This window comes from Eurytemora carolleeae, unplaced genomic scaffold, assembly GCF_000591075.1.
Source record: "Eurytemora carolleeae unplaced genomic scaffold, Eaff_2.0 scaffold539, whole genome shotgun sequence".
NCBI lineage: Eukaryota > Metazoa > Arthropoda > Copepoda > Calanoida > Temoridae > Eurytemora > Eurytemora carolleeae.
The window spans coordinates 149,377-171,471 of record NW_019396441.1 but is presented as its reverse complement, the minus strand read 5'-3'; the positions used below and the strand labels follow the sequence as shown (position 1 = coordinate 171,471).

General features: G+C 31.5%; 3 protein-coding genes across 3 annotated transcripts; 1 reads left to right on the top strand and 2 right to left on the bottom strand.

Annotated features, from left to right (window-relative positions):
• Nucleotides 1-939: 939 nt before the first annotated feature.
• LOC111703383 (uncharacterized) lies at nucleotides 940-9,412 on the top strand. The gene is made up of 14 exons (XM_023475307.1): nucleotides 940-1,010; nucleotides 1,079-1,107; nucleotides 1,236-1,274; nucleotides 3,218-3,266; nucleotides 3,972-4,066; nucleotides 5,653-5,728; nucleotides 6,199-6,260; nucleotides 6,367-6,442; nucleotides 7,370-7,406; nucleotides 7,523-7,584; nucleotides 7,817-7,889; nucleotides 8,189-8,249; nucleotides 8,534-8,618; nucleotides 9,132-9,412. Exons 5-14 carry the CDS (start codon nucleotides 3,984-3,986, stop codon nucleotides 9,348-9,350), a joined length of 834 nt encoding a protein of 277 aa, XP_023331075.1. The 5' UTR covers nucleotides 940-1,010; nucleotides 1,079-1,107; nucleotides 1,236-1,274; nucleotides 3,218-3,266; nucleotides 3,972-3,983; the 3' UTR covers nucleotides 9,351-9,412.
• On the bottom strand, nucleotides 1,415-1,844 carry LOC111703380 (nucleolar protein 58-like). Its single transcript, XM_023475304.1, has 2 exons — nucleotides 1,814-1,844; nucleotides 1,415-1,779 (listed from the first exon to the last, which is right to left on the bottom strand). Exons 1-2 carry the CDS (start codon nucleotides 1,842-1,844, stop codon nucleotides 1,415-1,417), a joined length of 396 nt encoding a protein of 131 aa, XP_023331072.1.
• Nucleotides 9,413-10,185: 773 nt separating the features above from the next.
• LOC111703382 (uncharacterized) lies at nucleotides 10,186-19,872 on the bottom strand. The gene is made up of 14 exons (XM_023475306.1): nucleotides 19,714-19,872; nucleotides 18,295-18,373; nucleotides 17,737-17,860; nucleotides 16,293-16,344; nucleotides 15,967-16,022; nucleotides 15,126-15,209; nucleotides 14,438-14,512; nucleotides 14,166-14,249; nucleotides 13,306-13,379; nucleotides 13,018-13,085; nucleotides 12,049-12,101; nucleotides 11,014-11,115; nucleotides 10,810-10,872; nucleotides 10,186-10,449 (listed from the first exon to the last, which is right to left on the bottom strand). The coding sequence occupies exons 2-14, from the start codon at nucleotides 18,315-18,317 to the stop codon at nucleotides 10,366-10,368; spliced, it is 942 nt and encodes a 313-aa protein (XP_023331074.1). The 5' UTR covers nucleotides 18,318-18,373; nucleotides 19,714-19,872; the 3' UTR covers nucleotides 10,186-10,365.
• Between the last annotated feature and the right edge of the window lie 2,223 nt (nucleotides 19,873-22,095).

The window sequence follows — 22,095 nt, the reverse complement described above, 5'->3', positions numbered from 1 at the left end:
TTTTTTTTCTTTAATGGAGATGAATTTTTCCAATTTCTCTGTGTACAGTTGTCTATGAAATCTCATTATTTGTGATTAACTCTGTCTATTGTATGTAAGTGTTCTCTTGAATTTGAACCCCTTGGTTAAAACCTGTAATAAAACAGGATACAGGGTTCACTAAAAATATGAGACTCTGGAGACGACCGTACAACATTTATTAGGCCTCCGCGGCATGTATAATCTTGTTTCTTTCTTTGCCAAATCATCTAATATATGCCAATTAAAAGAATATATTTAAAACAGAAAACTTGATAGTTAGTTTCAAAGAGTTTAAGGTCGTCCTCACACCGGACTAACCAGAGTGAGCAGCATTCGGTTTCTTTTATTTGAAATCAAACGTGTTTTGGTCTTTAATTCAATAATCATTTACTTTACGGATTTGTTTATTTACTACATTTTCATTCAAAATGCATATGCCAACAAAAAAGTATTTAATAAGAAAGGCTAGCAAATTGTGTTTAATGGGTTAAATTGTGATCGAAAGTCACAGCTTTCTGGAATATTGACAGAACCGTTAAATCCGCGTGTCCTTGAAGTATAGTTTGTTGTGGGTAACCCTGTATATCCTGACAAGTGCCAAGTGTTGTGGATAACCCTGTATATCCTGACAAGGGCCAAGTGTTGTGGGTAACCCTGTATATCCTGACAAGGGCCAAGTGTTGTGGGTAACCCTGTATATCCTGACAAGTGCCAAGTGTTGTGGGTAACCCTGTATATCCTGACAAGTGCCAAGTGTTGTGGGTAACCCTGTATATCCTGACAAGGGCCAAGTGTTGTAAAAATATTAATCCTATTTTATTTCATCATTCTAAATTATATTCTTTTATCTATGGAATTATGTAAAAATATATAAAAATGATAATGATAATTTTTTTCTCTATTTTATTTGAAAATATAAAGATTAACACGATTACAGATCTAATATATGTGTTAGAAAAATTATAAAGAAAGCTAAGAAAATCATTAAGGTAACCAAAACAAATAAAAAAATTAATTTAATTTTAAAAACTTACGATTTTAAGAGCTAAATTTTTAGGGTTCGAATGCTGGCAATCAAGATTCAAGGTATCCATATCAGAAACTAATTATATCAACTATTTTTCACTTAAATCTAAAAGTTACATAAAATCAAACTTGTAAAAATTATAGATAATAATTTTGAAAAAAAATTACCATATTTTTTTTTCTCACAGGGCAGATGAAGAAGAGAAAACAGAAAATGAAGAACTAAGGTTAAGTAAACTTTTTAAAATGTCATTTTACATTTACCGCAACAAACTTTATTTTGAGACAAATTTACTTAGTTAAATTTATTATTAATAAATACTGTTATATTTATTTACATTGGTAAACAAGTTATTTTGATAATTTGCTAACTAATAGAACCGTCTTCTGTAGATGGAAGAATATCTTCTAGATGCTCGTTTTCCTTCTTCTCTTCTTTCTCTTCTTCTTCTCCGGCTGAGTAGAATTTCTCTTCTTCTTTGTCTTCTTTGTCTTCGTCCTTTTTTTCTTTTTTCTCTTTTACTTCTAGATCTTCAATTGTAAAGGTTTTACTATATTTATCCTCATCGTCATCTGAGCTGGCATATGCCGAAATTTTCTTACTGGCTGGTGTTTCTTTCTTTTCTTCTTCTGTGCTCTCTTTTCCATCTTTTCCTCTTGCTTGATCTTTATAACTCTTTTTCTCATTGTCAACCACTGTTTCTTCATCAACTTCTTTTTCATCGTCAACATCTTTTTTGTCATCAACTTATTTTTCATCGTCAACTTTTCATCAACTTCTTTTTCATCGTCAACATCTTTTTTGTCATCAACTTATTTTTCATCGTCAACTTCTTTTTCATCATCAACTTCTTTTTCATCGTCAACTTCTTTTTCATCATCAACTTCTTTTTCATCATCAACTTCTTTTTCATCGTCAACTTCTTTTTCATCATCAACTTCTTTTTCATCGTCAACTTCTTTTTCATCATCAACTTCTTTTTCATCGTCAACTTCTTTTACCTCATCAACTTCTTTTTCGTGATCAACTTTTTTTTCATCGTCAACTTCTTTATCATCGCCATCTTCTTTTTCTTCGACATCTTCTTTTTCATCATCAACTTCTTTCTCTTCATCATCTTCTGTCATTTCTTCTTCTTTATCTTCTTCTTCTTCTTCTTCTTCATCATCATCAGCCTTTCTTTCTTTTTTAGTTTCTTCATCTTTCAATATTTTTTTGACCTCAACATTAAAATTAATGTCGTCTGCCTGATCGAATTGGCACCATTTCTTGTGCAACTGTTCTTGAGCAGGGACCAAAACAGAGACTTTGTCGCATTCTGTTTCTGGGACCACTGCGCATTTCTGATAAGTCACAGAACAGCATTTAGTCGTGGTTTTAGATTTACACTTCTGGATCGGAGTAATAGTGCAATCAAACTCTATAGTTTTGAGAAGGGTGTAGAGTTGACCAGGTCTACAGGATAGTCCTCACAGTTCATAGTTGGGACCATAATAGGGACCTCCTTGGAAACCGGACTGCATTCCTCCCAGGTGATATCCTTGCAGTCTTCGTCGTTCCCCGCCCACACCTTGTCACCGTTCTCATCAAGCTCCCAGAGGGTCGTGCAGTGGGTCTTAGTCACGTTTTCGTACTCGTAGACCGTCATGGTGTGGAGCTCCCTCACCTCTTCCTTGATGCAGTTGTGGAGGGTGACGTTGGCGAGCTCAGGACTGGTTCTCAGTTCCTCTAGATCCACAGTGGTAAACTTGCAGTCAGGGACCAGGTTCACCTCACAGGACTGTTCACATACCTCCAAACAGTCCTTGGCAGTGATGTCCTCGCAGACGGTTTTGAGGACAGTTCTACAGTTTAATCTATCCTCCGACTGTTCCTCCCTAGGACCATAGTCCAGGAGGTCCTTACAATTTCTTTGTTTACTTTTGATATTTCAGCCCCATTGTATTTTATTATTTTCTTGCTTTTATTTGATGTTTTATGTTTTATTTAATCTTTTTCTATTCATCCATTTAAATTGTGTCTAATTTGATATATCAAAGATTTGTGACATCGTGTTCTTATAATATATAGGGGTTAGAAAATTAGAGTTTGTGGAAAAACCTCAGTTCCTTTCCATTATTTTTGATACATTATTTATTGTTTTTTTTTATTTTAAAGTAAAATATTTAGGAGCAAAGCGAAGGAATTGGAAACCATAAATACAAATTTCCTCGAACAGGTGAAAATTAAACCTATCATGAAAAGAGGAAATTTAGTTTGTAAAATTAGAATTTTTTTTTTAGAAATTATTAATAGAATGTTAGCGATAGCTCACCCCTCTTGATTCAAACAAAATGCTAGGCTTGTAATATCGAATAATATGCGATTTTTAGACACCCCCCTGGCTCCCGCCCCTAGAATTTATCTTCTTCTTTGTCTTCTTTGTCTTCGTCCTTTTTTTTCTTTTTTCTCTTTTACTTCTAGATCTTCAATTGTAAAGGTTTTACTATATTTATCTCAGTTTACAGTTTACAGTTTACAGTTTATAGTTTACAGTTTACAGTTTACAGTTTACAGTTTATAGTTTACAGTTTACAGTTTACAGTTTACAGTTTACAGTTTACAGTTTATAGTTTACAGTTTACAGTTTACAGTTTACAGTTTACAGTTTATAGTTTACAGTTTACACAATCGAAATTTCAAGTTTACCCCTTGGCATCAAGGATGAACGCGAAATCCTTATTCTTCTATCTGAAAGTGTCTCACTTACAATTGTAATTTCTCTGATAAAGTTACCTGCGTATTCCCTACTGAAGAGACTTTAAAGAAAATTACCAGAATTTAACAACTTTTATAAATAGAAAAATCTTCCTCCTTTTTTACTTAGAAAGAAGAGGTGTTATTATTTACGTGTTTAGTCCCTTTATATTCTTTTATTGGCTAGATATCTGTACTAATGGATGAATTAAATGAGAGTAGAAGAAGGAACCAGGATTTAACCAAGAGGATGTATCTACTAGAAGCAGACATTGCAAACAGGTCTCAACGCTCTAAACTAATAACAAAGGAAATGAGTCTTTGTCACAAACTCTGATTTTCTAATTCCTATTGTTTTGCAACCCAATGTCGTGAAATCTCTTATATCAAATAATCTAAGTCTTAAATATCAAAGGTTTACAACATCAGGTTGTAAAGATATAAAGATTAGAAAGTTTTAGTTTGTGGCAAAGACTTAATTCCTCAAAGTAGATTTCGTTATATTGAAATTTTGTATATTTTCAAGTCTTAACTTCTGGAATTGAAGAGTTATTGTGAATATCAAAACCTTTAGAATTTCTATATTTCTACACCAGAAAACTATAAAATAGAAAAAAGATTTTAAGACTCCATTTATGACTTTAAATAGTGTAATGAACATGAGTAGTTTAAAGTGTAAACAGGCCCATTTGACTTAATAAGAAATTCAAAAGTTTACTGTTTACATCAAATACCTTTAATTATTATTTTTAATGTCGTCTTTTTATTCCATAGTTTTATATGGTTCTCACCGTGTGTGTATTATGTATATAAAACCATAGATAAATAGATAAACATAGATAGCTTAGGTACTCAAAATCACCAAAAATTGTACAGTCCGTGTTTTAATGGATTTTCTAATTATTAAACCACTCAGGAGTGAATTTTATCTTGAGAATATCAAATTATTTCACTGAGCAATATATCATATTGACTAGCGGGGGAAGTCAGGCAGCCATGAGCCACCACTATTTCCCCTTCCGTACGACCTTATTTATCTATTGCGGGCAAAACTACTTTTTTAAATGGTATATTTAAGGCCTTTAAAGTGTGATTTTTAAAAATCCAGCCGCGTCACGCAAATAAGCACATGAGAAGGACTAAACTAATCTAAATGTCTCTCTACAGAACTCATGTACACCACAAGTACTCAATGACACAAGAACAGCCAATGTTCACAACCGACCTAGTAAATCTATATAATAGGAATCTTTAAAACATCTCTGTACATTTATATCTTTCAAGATGAAAAATTTCGTCTTATCTATCTTTATCTATATTATAAAACGCTCCTAACTAAGCAGCACTACTGGAGTTAAATTTGTTCGTAAATTTAAAAGTTCCGAGATTATAATGGCCTCAGTTTAAAAGTTCCCGCGGAAATCAGCGTTAGTTAAAAGCGATAAGTAGTTGAACTACCTGGGGATAGTTGAACCACTTCTCTTCAACTTTAAACAGTGGACAAGTTAAGCAGGGGCGGACATAAGGATGCTGTAGGGTGGGGGGGGTAANACTGTTACTTGTAGAGGCAGCAAATGGAGTAACCCCTGCTATTCAGGGCCTGAAAATATGTTCAGGGGTAATTACCCCCAGGATTCTAGGGGGGTATTTACCCCCAGGATTCTAGGGGGGGGGGTAAATAACCCCAATAACCCCCCTTATGTCCGCCACTGGTTAAGGGGTTTAACTATGTATAGAACATCAATTATCAAATTAAGGCAATCATTTTCACTAAACATATTTAACTCCTTTAAATCGATTTACATTAGTTCCTTTAATGTAAAGGTTTCCATCTTGGAACTTTACATAATCCTAGTTTTTTATTGCAGAGTTTATAATCTTTCTCAAGCTGAGGAGCAAATACAAGATTTACAGGAACACGTTGGTCGTCTTCAATCAGGAAAGGTATTTAATGGACAGAAAAACAGAACATTTACAGGCAATAGGTCTCATCAAGAAAACTTGTTTCACTTTAAAATTAGAATTTAAAGATAAATATGAGAAAGAAATGTCTTTGTAATTGTAATTAAAAGGAACTGATTTGACCATAAACTCTAATTTTCTTATACACCTTATACACCAATATATTATAAAGTTAGAACTTTTGTGTTTCGAATCTCAGGATCAAGCATTGATTCTTGAATTTTAAAGTGCCTGGATTGGATATCTAGATCAAGGTTTAAGATTACTCCACACAAAAGTTTCGACCTATCATCATTAATGTAAATTTGATATTTCTAACTTTAAATATTTGATCTTGTAGAATTCATAATTTAAAATATTAAGGGTCTTCGACACAAGGTCGCACTCGCACAGATGCAGGGATTAGAAAATTAGTTCCTTGACTTAGAAGTATCTATTTATTAAAATTACAGAATGAGTCGGAATTGAAAATTGATCTGGAGAAATGTAAAGAAAGTATGAATACATTCGCAAGGTTAGATTATTTTAAACCTTTCTTATTTTTTGTTATTTTTATTAGTATTATTATTATTATCATTATTATCATTATTAATATTATTATCATTATTATTATGAAACAGGGTGAATGCTGACTGTAAGAATAAAATAGGAGAACTGAATCAATGTTTGAGAGAAAACAGTATCCTAGTTGCACAGGTATATGTAAATACTCTAAATACTGTTACTGTATATACATTATATTTATTGAGTTCCTAAAGGGGCTGTCAACGTATTTCAATCAACCTTCCATTTATAAAGTGACATAATGATAAGAATAATGTCTTTTTTATATTTTAACCCTATAAAGGCTGGGGGGTCTGAATCTTACTGCAGCCTGGGGGGAAGAGTAAAGATATAAGGTTTCAATGCATGTTTATAGCCCAATTTTATAAAGCCAGCTTATTAAAAAAACATCAGACCGCTTACTTGTTGCATGCTAGGGAGGTTGGATAAAATGTCAAAAAAAACTCGGAAAATGTAAAGTATACATTTTTTGTTTTTGACAAATTTTATGATGTGACATTTGGTTTTACATCCAATTTTTCAAGGGCTTTTAAAAAATGTAGATTTTAGAATTTTATCACAAAATAAGTTTAAGGCTATTATAAACTTTTTTACGGACTGGCTTTTTTAATGTCCTGTACCCTAACCTTTGCATTAAAAAATGTTTACAAAAAATTCATTAAATTATTATTCTTTAAAAGTCAAAAATTTCAAGGTGATTGTGGCAAAAATGAGAGTGCTAGGCCAAAAAACTAGAAATTAAAAAACAGAGAATATTTTGTCCATCCTTATTCTGACAAAGGTTTAATGGGTACTGTTGTGAATCATGGAACGGATATTTACAGCGTTCAGTCCGTTTCCGCAATAGTGCCTTATAGCACGTTAGCATGCAATCTTGCATGTTTTCAATCATTGTTTTCTTTAATGAAAAGCTATTAAGAAGAACAATAATGTTTTTGCTTAAAATCCAAATTAGAGGAACTACGAGGTCACAAAGTCATATTAGTAATGTTGCATAGGTTTGACCTTCTTTTTTTGTCTATAGCAAAGACTTTATGTTTATAACTTACATTTTTACAGAATACTGAAGCCGTGGTTACTCCTGAGGACAAAGGAAGTTAGTGATTGTTTGCATAATTACATTAAAAAAATATTTTTTTGTGAAATATTTTACATTTGCATAATATTTCAATAAACGTATTAATTTTTGTTTAAATATAAATTTTCTTCCAGACATTTCTTCTTCTGAATCAGATCGTCTAAGGATATCTATAAACCCACAAGAGAAAGTTAAGGTTATTAATTTTTTAAATTTATTAAACCAATCCTGCTTCTTATGTTTTAAAGTTATATGTGTTTTGGTAAAACATACCCCAATGATCTACATATAAAAATATGACAGCAATAGATTATTAATTTTCAGATAGATAACTAAGATTTTCCCTACACATCTGTAAATTGTTGTGGGCAAAAATGATTATACTTAAAATCACGCTGACAGAACACACATAGGATGTTTGTTTCCAGGATCAGCTGATTCTTCAGCTGCGCGAGGATCTAGAAACCTGTCTCTGGTCCAAACCAAACCAAATACGTTCAGGTCAAATCAAACCAAATGCTTGTAGTTTAAATAAAAGTGAATAATTCCAGATCAAACCTAATCTTAACTATGAATACTTGTAAGTTGTAAGACGAAACCAAACTTAGTCAACATAATTACTATGTATTATGAAAGCAGGAAACACAAATACTTTCTAAGTATTAGAAAACTTAAACAAGATTATTTGGCATTAAGTAAATCGATTTTTTTACCAAAGGCCTGTTCAAAAAATTCAAATGTGCCAACAATTAAATTCTAAGCATAAATTCTTCATAAATCATGAAATTAAACTTTTATAGTAACAGTGGAACAGACTTCAAACGAAGATTGTGCTTCCCCCTGTACCATCACAAGGGGAGTACTGCTATTCAGGGCCTGAAAATATGTTCAGGGGTAATTACCCCCAGGATTCTAGGGGGGTATTTACCCCCAGGATTCTAGGGGGGGGGGTAAATAACCCCAATAACCCCCCTTATGTCCGCCACTGGTTAAGGGGTTTAACTATGTATAGAACATCAATTATCAAATTAAGGCAATGTATTGTAAACAGATTGTAAACAGTGCATTACACTGATAAACTTATCTAACATGATAGGGGGGTATCCCAGTCTATTTTTTTACCTTTTTTGATGGATGACATTTTCAGGAGTAGTGAACCAAAAGTTTGAAGATCTTAAGAGCGGGGATGTTATCAGAAATTTAACTGAACAAAATCAAAAATTGCAACAGGTGAAAACAAATTATGCATGAAGGTTGATGAAGTTTAGATGAAGTAATATACATGGATTCAGAGTCCAGACTGCTATGAAAAATTGTATCAATTTTAAGACTTGATCGACTTTGAAGTGTCGCAACGCCTTCGTCTTTAATTTTACCTTACAAGCTTACTTACAATTTTGTTGTGGCACTGAACCTGGACATTTTAGAACTATATAAGTATTTAACTTCAACTTTAATATTGAAGAAAATGGGCAAAATTCTCATCGATTTTTACGTGATAACATGGAACCTTTGGATCAATGTAAAATAATCCCATACATTGTTAGATAACTTTACTTGTATAATAATTTGCTAACTCTTGAGAAATTAATTATCAAAAAAAATTGATTAAAAAATTATTAAAAATTATGTGATGCAATTGTATAGAAAATAAAAATGATAAAACTATCGTTCCTCGCCTGGCATTGTTAATTTCTTTTAGAAAAATTTCTAATATTGTTTTTTTGAATTTGTAGTTTTTAGGAGGTTAGAGATCTACAAGAACAATCCAACCCTGAAATAAGTTCTGCAGAAAACAAAACCTTAGTTCAAATATATGAGAGTGAATCCATTGAGAAGGATGGAAATGAGAGTTTTGCAAGAATAGCTGATACAGTGACTAAAGTTGTTGATATTGTTAAACTATTTGAGAAATCTGATCAACTACCTAGCAGGTTTAAAACCAGTAATGGGGAAAAATGATGTTTTAGTGTGATTACTCTAATATGAAAAATACTACTTTCAGAATAAAAAGGTTACTGTAATAATACTTTATTAAATGACATAATAATCAAACATATACAGTTTATAAAAGTAAAGAACAAAAAAATGCCAGAAATAATTTTGCTATAATTTTTGCTTGCATTTAGTTTACAGGCCGTAAAACGGGTTGGATTTTGGATGTATGCGTTTTTAATATGAAGTCTTATGTGCAGTGAGAACCAGGAAACTAAGATATGAATGTCGTCGTTGTTCTTCCTTATACTTATGTATTTTGAAATTGTTGTTGCTATATCTCTTAAAATGGTCGGGGCACTATTTTAGAAATAGTTTAGCTGCGTTACTAGTCTGTAGTCACAACATCCGGAGTATATTTCACTGAAAAAAGAAGAAAAAAGAATTCAAGTGTTTTCTGGTTTTCACTATTCAAAATTTTCTTATTACTGATCTAGGATATTTTGTTTTCTATTTAATTAAACCCTGCACAGTGTATGGTGCACTGTGCAAACTGACAAAATATAATTTCTGAAAGATAATTTAACAATTTAGTGAAAGCAGGTTTCTTATTTGGGACTTTTTTCCCATGTAGCTCAATCTATTAAAAACTAGGCTTTTAGGGCGCTTCGCGTCCGTCTTCAATTTCAATTGTGAACATGTTCTCTTTGTATACATTGTAAAACAAAAACAAAACAAAAATTTCGTGAATTTTCAAAATTTTGCAAAATAGAATTTTGATGGAGGCAAAGTTTTGAAAGTTCGATAATCCATAAACCTTCCTTGGGGTCACACGAGGTCCCACAAAAAAATTGGGCCCGATCGGTTCAGCCGTTTTGACGTTTATTGTATACAAAAGGACAGACAGAGACAAGCAAAGTAAATAGATAGATAGATTAAGGGACAGTTATTAATCTGAAATAAGAAAATCCCTGGGAAATAATATAATTAAGTACAATAAAACCAAAATGGTTGAAAACAAAATATAATAATAAGTATTATTCTATTGCGCATCTGAAACCTTAGTTCCAAACAGCTGAAATCCGTCGATATAAGATCGGTAGTAATCTGGGGAACCTTGGGTATTCTGAAATAAACAATATTAAAATAAAAAAGATTTTTTATTTAATACATTGATAACCAAAAACTCTAAAATGAATGACGACTTATAGAATAAAGTTGTGACTTTTAAAGGAAAAAGCATAAGACATTGCAATGGTGCAGTGCAAATAGACCCATTTCACTAAACTATAGTGTCTAGTAAAACCATTTTCATTGTAACAACATAAAATAAGTTTCCAAAAACATTATTTTCTTAGGTTTTTTTATACTTCTTTGTTATGTTAAAAAAGGACGAGAAAAACAGAAAACAAAATTTAAAATAAATAAAATGTTTGAGGAAATGTTTTGAAACAGTTTGAGAAAATGGATGCTAAAAATAACTTACGAGCATGTCAAGTTCCTTCATTTTTCTAATATAATCTGTGAAAAACAGTTTTCTCTCCTCCCCCTAGAACAGCAAAATTAAACAATCTTTCAAAATGACCTTGATGTTAAGAATGAGTCATTTGCGCATTTTTGCATTAAGAAAAATGGCGCGTACTCTGAAACCAGACTTACGAAATTACACAGGTCTGAATATGAATCCTGCCTGTATTTCTGGAAAAGCTGTGAGTATAGTTGATCTGAAGTAATTTTTGATAAAATCCTTGTGAAGAACGTATCCAAGGGGAAGAGAACGGGACTCTTGAACCTGAAATATATTTTAAGTTTTTTAAACAGTACTCCTCTTCACTTTGAAGTAGAACCGGTGTTTGTAAACAATACATTCACTTGCGTAACAATTTAAGAGGTTAAAAACTCTAAGTGACCTGCAAGGGACTATAAGTAGCATATCTGATTTACAACGGTAACCTTTAAATATTTTCGTGGTCAATGATTTTTGAGAAATTTCTCATTTTCTAGCTAAAAATTGATAATATTCAATTGTTGTTTCTTTTTGATTTCATAGATTTGATAGAGGTTTAAAGATTATAGTTGTAAATCAGACTTGACTCTTATTTAACATGTTGTTCACTTAAAATTATGTCTACACTATATACAGTCCCTTTCTGCAACAAATATTTACATTTTATGTTTTTCGTCGATATTTAGAATTAAAACCAATAATTTTTTTCTGCAAATTGCATTTATCAAATTTTTAGGTAAGTAAGTAATTATCTATTTATGAAATATAACAAAAACATACAAAATTAAGTGTTTAAGGAGAAAATATTTGGAAACCTCGAAAAAGAGGTTGTGGGAATATTTCCCCCAATTCTAAAAAAATATAAAAATAGAAATAAAAGGAAAAGGAAAGGAAAGGAAAAGGAAAGTTACATATTTTTGTTTACATTATACTAAATATAGACTAGTGGTGGATTGTTAATATTTTTAGACGATGAACTAACAAACAACTTTAAGAAAAAAAAAATTAATAGATTTATTTGTAATGTTTAAAAAAATAGACTTTATAACTTGTGGTAAAGATATAGGTTTTACTCAAAATGGGCATTTTCAGCATCTTTTTAATTCGCGCAGATTTTTGACAATCTTTAAGCTTGATTATTAAATCTTTTATTCTTTTTAATCTTTTTTAGACTTTTTTAGTATAGTCTTTGTTAAAAAAAAGAAGGAACAGTTTTACCTTAAACCCGTTGCTTTCCATCAGCTTGACAAAATCTTTCTCAATTATAGGTCCTTAACATAAATTCAATACATAATAGACTATAGGTCCTTAACATAAATTCAATACATAATAGACTATAGGTCCTAAACATACATTCAATATATAATAGACTATAGGTCCTAAACATACATTCAATACATAATAGACTATAGGTCCTAAACATACATTCAAAACATAATGGATTATAGGTCCTAAACATGGATTCAAATACATAATAGACTATAGGTCCTAAACATACATTCAATACATAATGGACAATAGGTCCTAAACATACATTCAAAACATAATGGATTATAGGTCCTAAACATGGATTCAAAACATAATGGATTATAGGTCCTAAACATACATTCAATGCATAATGGACTATAGGTCCTAAACATACATTCAATACATAATAGACTATAGGTCCTAAGCATACATTCAAAACAAAATGGTTTAGTGGTCCTAAACATACATTCAAAACATAATGGACTACATAAGTCCTATAAAATATAATAGATTATAAGTCCTAAACATACATTCAAAACATAACGGATTTTAAATTCTTAATATTATAGAGACAAAAATAAATCTAGAATAAAGCATTCATAAGTTTTTATATCGATTTAGAAACTGTAAAAAAGAAAACAATTATAAATTCCACGTTTAAAATGAAAACTGTGATTTTTTTAGCAAAATGCACCTGCAGGGTTTTTAGGATAGTTCTGAGAAATCTTAGGATTGAGTTTAATGAATTTAAAATGCCTACCACCGGGGTTCGATTCACCCATTTAAATACTTTCTGAATGTTTAATTTTGAATCGGTGGTTCAAAAATAGAACCGGCAGTAGGAGCGACGTTGCTCAATTTCATTAAATTAAATTCAAAATATTCGGGTATGATATACGCTTTGAAAAGAATAAATCCTTTAAAGAAATGAAAACTTACCAGATCCTTGTTTATCTACAGTACTCATCCAACTGTTGTTTATGTGTGTTGTTTTAAAATGTGGCCAACTGGGTAGAAAAAAAATTTTAAAAATGTAGAAAAAAGGTTTTTTTTCAACAACAAAAATGTATAGGCTTATGTATTGGTATGAACAGCATAAAAATTAAAAATATCTCTTGAAATGTTAAAACGCTTAATTAGCAATTAAAGTGTAATATTAAAAAATCAATATTTGAAAAGAGAATAGTATGAGGACCAACATTTTTAAAGTTAGAATAAAATTTTCACCTTGTGTTTTTTAGCAGTTTTGCCCATTTTCCATTTAATTTCATTGAATCGTAAACACTACGCTGAATATTGTCCTAAAACATTACAAATGTAAAAATATCATTTTTTATCCACCCCCCCCTCCCCCCTCACAGGAAACAGTTTGCTACGTCCTGTATTAAAGTAATATAAGGGTCTTCAAAAAACACAAGCATCTTTTCTCAAGTAAAGTTTTAGCTAAACAGCTGAAACTGTTTATATCGAGAACTTTCAGTCTTGGGGTTTCCAAAATGTGGTCCTTCCTGTTAAAATTTGTAAAATTGACGTAGGTATTCAGAGCTTTATAGAATTTGTATAAATATCTATTTTTTCATGCAGTTTTTTGGATTAAAAAGTTATATGTGTCACAGTTTAGAAAGAGAAACTGCTTATTTTTTAAAGCACACATTTCTATAAAACTCAAAATCAGAGACGATATCAAAGTCGTCTTTTAATTTATTTGACCGGCTATGTAAGGTAGTTGAACTGAGTATGCAGTGTCGTGGAAAACTTCTTTCGGATTCATTGGAGGCATATTAAACTTTTTAAAGATCTGTAAATCCCGAGTTTGAGCGCAAATTTGACGTTCAAAACTCTTACTTTGGGGGTAGATAGGTTTTCAGAATTAGTTTTTTTTTTAAATTATTAAATAACAACGACATAAAACGTAAAAAAGTTCCACAATAAACTACAGAAGTTTCCACAACAATGCATACTTAGTTCAACTACCTTACATAGCCGGTCACTCCCTTTATGTATGGCGGAAAAAAAGGTTTCTGTGAAGGGGGGGGGGGTTATAAAGGATTGAGATAAACAATGTATTTTTAAATTAATAATCTTACCCTGGGATTGTGAGTGGAAGCAATAACAAAGTTGAAAAGTCCTCCTTTCTTTAACACTTTGTTAAAAAACGAGACTGCAGCGGGCTAAACAATTTCTTATATATATATAACATTTCTTGTAAGAAATCCTTCACAATTAATTATAAATTATACTTAAAGTGTATATAATTATTTAATTAAAAATTTTCCCTAAAAATGATACCATTGATTCACATTGCTATCCAATCAAACAATGTGTCAGATGTTCCTACGAAGCAAAAAAGAGAAATTGCCTGATTGGGTACCCAGTGCAGACAGGAGAAAGAGGTTACAAGATCGAATTGTCCTTCTTGCTCGGCGGCAAAAGCCTATAAAATTACGTAAGTACTCTTATTTGCAGAAAAATCTGATAGGAATACAAATAATTAGCTATTTACGCGAACCGGGTTTTCCATTGGGGTGTATTTATTTATTAAACTTATTATTAATTAAATTTTTCCCCTCACAACAAAATATTTACTAACTCGATTTAAACTTTTTGGTATTTCATCTTGAAATGTTGCCATACAACTTTTTTTTGAAAACCATATCAGATTTTCGCGAAGCCTCCTTTAAGGGTCTGTAATATCAAGTGGTACCCTCCAAGCTAAGATGACAGTGCCGGATTCACAACGGTACCCTTAAAAGCTTTGTCTAAATAAGTATAATAATATATCTATGTTTTTAATTTTGAGATTTGATTATTTTTAAATGTGGTATCTCACAAAATTGACTTCCGCATATCTGCTCTAAGAAAATGAGGTAAGAATGATCAGAATTATCTCTCTACAAAAGTGACTTGGTCATTTCTACTGCAGGCAAGAAGCACATTTATGAAGTATCAAAATTAAACACTTTTAAATCTAAAACTATAAAAACTTCAATATTTTCTCATTACTGAACAGATATAGGTTTTAATGGAACCGTTGTGAATCGTGTTACCTGACAAACCCTTGTTTCTACATCCAGCTGTTGGAACTTTAGGTTTGGAGTTGTGTGAAGAAGTTTACAGTGATCTATCATTTCCTAGAAAATAAAACAACAAGTTTCGACTTTAAAAATGTCGTCTTTTTGGTACCAACAATAGATGAAACTTCAGAGACGACTGTGCGAATTTTGTTTTCCCTTTTCTTTGTAGAAACCCCGTACTTCCCTGATTCAAACTTGGAAAATGAAAAATTTTACTAAAAAACTTTTTACGGTATTTTTCATAGAAAATTCACCCCCCTAGAGTGACCTGAGTGACCTCTAGAAAAACGTACATTTGAGAAATTGTGACTTTATGCCACTTACTTTTGGAAAAGAACTAAAGACTCACCAGTTGCCATAAATCAAAACTTACTAATTCTTTTTTCCCCCTAATGTCTTACTTGAGATATGTCTACTCCTAGAATCTGGTTTACTAGGGATATGTCTACTCCTAGAACCTGAGATTTATCTACTCCTAGAACTTGGTTTACCTGGGATATGTCTACTCCTAGAATCTGGTTTACTAGGGATATGTCTACTCCTAGAACCTGGTTTACTAGGGATATGTCTACTCCTAGAACCTAAGATTTATCTACTCCTAGAACTTGGTTTACTAGGGAATATATCTACTCCTAGAACCTGGTTTACCTGGAATATATCTACTCCTAGAACCTGGTTTACCTGGGATATATCTACTCCTAGAACCTGGTTTACCTGGGATATATCTACTTCTAGAACCTGGTTTACCAGGGAATATATCTACTCCTAGAACCTGGTTTACCTGGAATATATCTACTCCTAGAACCTAGTTTACCTGGGATATATCTACTCCTAGAACCTGGCCAGGTTTACCAAGGTTACCCAGCTCCCCTAAAAAAGAATTAATTATATCGAAGACATTTATTTTGAAATAAGTTTATGCTGATTTTTATTAATTTAAAAATAACCCAAGAAATTTATTATTTTAATAAAATTTTTGGAACATTTATTTTTTTTCTACAAAAAGAATAAGAAAGTTTCATCACACTTAGGGAAAGGGCCAATTATGAAATTTAAAAAAGGATAAATAATTAGTTAAAGAGAACTTTAAAAAATAAAATCTCCAAATATCTTTTTTGCTAAATCTAGTTTAAACCTGACCTGCAGCTAGTGCTACTGTTGTTTCTCCAGTCCCGCACCCAAAATCTAGAACCTGAATAATAATAATCTTTAAAGGAATTGTCAAATTAATTTTATGACGGCAAATAGATATAAATGTTACCTGAGCTAATCTAGAAAGAGAACTTAACCCTGTACCTTATCCTTTGTTGAGATAGAAGAACTTAACAAACCCTGTGCCTTATCCTTTGTTGAGATAGAAGAACTTATTCAACCAATCCTGTACCTTATCCTTTGTTGAGATAGATGAACTTATTCAACCAACCCTGTACCTTATCATTTGTTAAGATAGATGAACTTATTCAACCAACCCTGTACCTTATCCTTTGTTGAGATAGGAGAACTTATTCAACCAACCCTGTACCTTATCCTTTGTTGAGATAGAAGAACTTATTCAACCAACCCTGTACCTTATCCTTTGTTGAGATAGAAGAACTTATTCAACCAACCCTGTACCTTATCCTTTGTTGAGATAGAAGAACTTATTCAACCAACCCTGTACCTTATCCTTTGTTGAGATAGAAGAACTTATTCAACCAACCCTGTACCTTTTCCTTTGTTGAGATAGGAGAACTTATTCAACCAACCCTGTACCTTATCCTTTGTTGAGATAGAAGAACTTAACCAACCCTGTACCTTATCCTTTGTTGAGATAGAAGAACTTAACCAACCCTGTACCTTATCCTTTGTTGAGATAGAAGAACTTAACCAACCCTGTACCTTATCCTTTGTTGAGATAGAAGAACTTAACCAACCCTGTACCTTATCCTTTGTTGAGATAGAAGAACTTAACCAACCCTGTACCTTATCCTTTGTTGAGATAGAAGAACTTAACCAACCCTGTACCTTATCCTTTGTTGAGATAGAAGAACTTAACCAACCCTGTACCTTATCCTTTGTTGAGATAGAAGAACTTAACCAACCCTGTACCTTATCCTTTGTTGAGATAGAAGAACTTAACAAACCCTGTACCTTATCCTTTGTTGAGATAGAAGAACTTAACAAACCCTGTGCCTTATCCTTTGTTGAGATAGAAGAACTTATTCAACCAACCCTGTACCTTATCCTTTGTTGAGATGGAAGAACTTATTCAACCGACCCCTGTACTTATCCTTCGTTCAGATAGAGGAACTTATTCAACAAACCCTGTGCCTTATCCTTTGTTAAGATAGAAGAACTTATTCAACTAACCCTGTACCTTATCCTTTGTTAAGATAGAAGAACTTATTCAACTAACCCTGTACCTTATCCTTTGTTGAGATAGAAGAACTTATATAACCAACCCTGTGCCTTATCCTTTGTTGAGATAGAAGATCTTATTCAACCAACCCCTGTACTTATCCTTCGTTCAGATAGAGGAACTCATTTAACCAACCCCTGTACCTTATCCTTTGTTAAGATAGAAAACTTATCCAACCCCCTGTACCTTATCTTTAGCTGAGAGAGGAGGGAAGAACTTAACCATCTGGTTGACAGCGTTAGTGTTGATTGTGAAGTGTGCTTTACTGCTCTGTGAGTACTGATGAGGAGTCACAAACCTCATGGCTGTTCTATATATTGTAAAAATATAAAAATATATATGTTCATGAATATTGTTGTAGTTTCATGTGATCCTCCATGCAAGGAAGGGAAAGTAAGATATACAACAATACTAATTAAACCTTAAACTGATCATCGAAGGAAGAAAACTCCGTGTTTTTATCTCTAAAAACTAAAAAGGTGTTAAAATTGTAGGAAAACTAGCGTTACAACAGCAATGAGAATGTGAAATCTAAGGCGAAACAATGGAATTGTAAATAAATAAAAATTATCGCTGCAACCTTTTAATTTTTCATGGTATTTAATTAACAAATTAAATTAAAGACCTGTCCCTAACTTTAACATATTTGGCACAATGACGAACACACATTTAAATACACACTAAAAATCATTGATTGTGAACTAACTGTTAGGAAATATTCTGTATTAAATATAAATACAATACCTTAATCCTGAAGTCGTCTTCATCCTGTAACGTTGCTGCAAACACTTGTTTATAATTAAATAAAAATCTCTTTGATAATCTGAAATATCAGGTTTTAGTCAGAAAAAAATTAAATATTATTGTTTGCTAAATAATTATATATATATGGACAGCAGGCAGTTTATTTAAAAGCAAGATCCACAGGGATTTACGCAGCTTTAGTATAAGGCGTCATCTAAAGAGGCCGATCTGACTTTGAAATGTTGCAAGTCAAGTTTATTTCCCTGGTTTTAATTAATATTTAAGTTTTTTTAACATTTAAGGTTTTCTATTTTTTTTTGAACTGCTCGCTCTACAGGGATTTACAACGTTCCACATAATCCAAAATTTTATTTTCTATCAGGTTATATTTATTTACATTTTTAATCATGGAAAAGATAAAATTTTGATGAATCAATATCAATTGGTTTCTAACGAGTAATATGAAAAATAACGGTCATATACTTTTGACAGAGTGAATATTTTGAACTATTTTTAAAGCAAACTTGTATTGAAAGAAATACAGTGAAACCCTTAATAACGAATACATCGAAAGAATTCATCAAATGTCGTATTCTTCACTTTCTAATAATGGAATGTTGCAGATATTTAGTTTTTTAATTAAATGATTACATGAAACTCTTTAAAACTGTTCCCACATATTCATGGCTATTTATTTATTTTCGCAAATACTGAAATTTACCAAATATAGTATAAAACTCATTGAAAAATTGTCAAGACGACATTTGATAAATTCTTCCGATGTATTCGTTATTAAGGGTTTCACTGTACAATTTTGAAATTACAGATTATTGAGAAGCGTCCTTAAATCCTCAAAATCCTAAATATTTTAAAAACGTATACATCGATAGAAAGCTCAGAGATCCTCTGCAGCCATAATGACAAATGTGCAACATTATAAAGACTGGGTTGTGTATAAAGTGTTTCAACGCCTTGGCATTTACCTTGCCAGCACAAGTATTCACTTTTGTACCTTTAGACCACTTAAACTAACTTGAAGAAAGTGGATCCTGCTCAGTAAACAGTATAAAATATTGTTAGAGACCTTTAACACTTAAATATTTAAAACTTTTAGCTCAACAAAAAAGTCTAACATGAACTATACCAAAAATCTACCTTTAATGGGTAAAAATAAGTTCTAAAGTTATGATTCACTGTTTGTTTTTTATCCAGGCCCTCTAATTTACCGTGAGACTACAAGTTTAAGTATGAGCGTGCAAACATTTTTGATCACTGTAACAGAAAAAGTAAATACAGCTCATTAATTCCAATACAAATACTTTGTTTGCAGTAAAGCCTGTATGATAACCCTGTCACAGGACTAGGTTTATGCTTATATATGTATATTGTATCCCTGTTTGTTAGTTTGTTTATAAGTACCTCATGAACCCCTTGACTGATTTGTCTCAAATTTTGATTGTGTAGCCTGTTAGAACCACAGGAATATGTTCTTAGCTTGGTTTATAAATTCAAGTTTAGTAGTTGAATTTAATAGAGAAAACTGAAAAGCTTGTATAATGAGCTTGTCACAGGACTATATACTGTTATATACTGAGTACCCAGTGAACCCTGGAGGGTCTACTCAAACTAACTATTCAACTCTTATCTTATTCTTAAACCTGTTTCTGAATCCTTCTCAGTTTAAACAACAATATACAAATACAGGCTAATCATGATTCCACCATAGTAGGGATATTAGTTTGACTTTTAATATAATAATAATAATATTAATAATAGTAATACTAATAATAATAGTAAAAATAATGGTGATGATGATGATGATAATGATGATGATGATGATGATATTATAATAATAATTTCAATATCCAGGATGATGAAAATGATGTAACAAGAACCATTTGAAATAAGAAAAACTATACATGTATTTTAAATTTAAGTTCTAGTTGCAATTGGTGCAGATTCACAAAGGTACCCTTGAAACCTTTCACTAATGAAGGATTTAAGAGATAGTTATACTTTTTTCTATGAAATTTAATTATCTTAACCGTGGTTTCTCCACAAATGACTTCTGGATTTTGGCTGCAGAATCAATGCAAGAAATTAGCATAATTAATACATGACTTAGGGTACTCGGAATTAAGATTACAATTTACAGCCCTAAGAAGTGTTCTCTATTGAACACTTTTAATTTTAAAAAATTTCCCAAAAATATTGAAAAACACTATACAGGAGATCATTGCATCACAAATAGAGGTAAAATTTTGCAGCAGACGCCGCTAATCACACTTTATCTTGACTCATCCTGTATTTTAAATAAAACCTTATTAAAACTAAAAGGCGATTATATCACATATAATGGACGATAGGATAGGATAGGATACACATATTTAACTGATTAAAATATTCACTATTGTAGTTTATTTAAAAACAAGTGTTTTGAAGTAAAAAACATTTTCTTAGAACAATACCAGATAAGAAAAGGGCGGGGGGAAGGGGTTATTTTGACCTTAAATATTAATAATTTACACATGTTTAGTTGTATATCTGAATTCAAAAAGTAAGTTTTAAAAATCAAGAAGTACGCCAAAAATTGTACACGTATTAATTAAAGACTCTCGATATATATAAATAGATCGAGGGTCTTTGCGTATAACTAACGATGTCCCACGAAACATGATTGTTGGTGAATAGTAAAAAATGTCTTCTTCCATAATTTAATAAGTTGATTAATAACAAATTGGGAATAATAAAGATATATTATGGTATTCATTACAGAAAAAATGATTTCAGCGTAAAATAAATTTGAGTAAACGATTTTTTTAACGAAATAAACTGCAAAAAGCCTGTAAAATATTATACTTTAAACAAAAGAAAACATTCAAAACTGTCATGTTTCGTGGGACACCTTGTAACTAAACGTTAAATCAAAAAAAGTGTAAAGCTGAAAAAATGAAAATGCATCCAATACATGCGTATAAAACTTTGAAGGAAGAGAAAATAAAAATGTGAAAATATAAAGATTTGTTTTCCAACAGAAAAGTATAGTTAACCTCTAGTCAAAAGACTGCATGCTTAGATAGAAAGAAAAATGTGTATTTTATTTGCTTCTTTAGACCAAACTGGACCATAGATTGGAACTTTTGTGGATGACATACAAACTTAAATCTTTTATTTGCACAATTCTTGGAAGTAAAGAATATTAAAAGCATAGGATATAAAAAGAAATTATCCATTAAACAATGAGCAAATTTTCCATAACTAACCAATTTCTGATTTTACCAATTGAAAATCTTAAAACATTACTCTCATTTTAAAGTAATTTCCTATAGAGGAGGCTATCTCCCTATAACCCCCCACCCCGATCACCATGAGAGCAATAGTTGCGCCCATGATTGGTCTTACCAAAGAGAATAGAATATATTCTTTTCTCTTTGGTTCTTACACAAAGATGTCGCTCTTTGATCTCATCAGTAAATATCTTTAATTTATTTTTTAGGATGATAGCTGAAATATTTTACTATTTTACACTAAGAGGGAGAAGATGTTACTTTTTAAAATCTCCATATTTCTAACTATCAAATATTTAGGAAAAGCTACTCTGCAAAACTTTGAAAATTTTTTGTCTTCGTTATTCTTATTTCTAGTTCTGCACAGGCTGATATTTTCGTAAAATTTTCTTGTCGTCATGTCCCCTTTCTTGTACGTTAAGATCCTTAATAAATCTAATTTGGAATTTTTATCTATTAAACTGGGTAGTGTAGGGGTAGTAATCTCTGCTATTCAGGAGTAATTACCTCCAGG

Bases quoted from the DNA above. Each gene is read 5' to 3' on its own strand.
- LOC111703380 (XM_023475304.1), bottom strand. From the start codon at position 1,844: ATGTTGACGATGAAAAAGAAGTTGATGAAAA. The intron at 1,780-1,813 runs GTTGACGATGAA...ATGACAAAAAAG, and splicing joins GAAAAAGAAGTTGATGAAAA to ATGTTGACGATGAAAAAGAA.
- LOC111703383 (XM_023475307.1), top strand. From the start codon at position 3,984: ATGGATGAATTAAATGAGAGTAGAAGAAGGAACCAGGATTTAACCAAG. The intron at 5,729-6,198 runs GTATTTAATGGA...TTAAAATTACAG, and splicing joins GTCGTCTTCAATCAGGAAAG to AATGAGTCGGAATTGAAAAT. The intron at 8,250-8,533 runs ACTGCTATTCAG...GATGACATTTTC, and splicing joins TGTACCATCACAAGGGGAGT to AGGAGTAGTGAACCAAAAGT.
- LOC111703382 (XM_023475306.1), bottom strand. From the start codon at position 18,317: ATGAAGACGACTTCAGGATTAAG. The intron at 11,116-12,048 runs GTAAAACTGTTC...AATATATTTCAG, and splicing joins TGGAAAGCAACGGGTTTAAG to GTTCAAGAGTCCCGTTCTCT. The intron at 10,450-10,809 runs GTAAGTTATTTT...TGTTTATTTCAG, and splicing joins TGAAGGAACTTGACATGCTC to AATACCCAAGGTTCCCCAGA.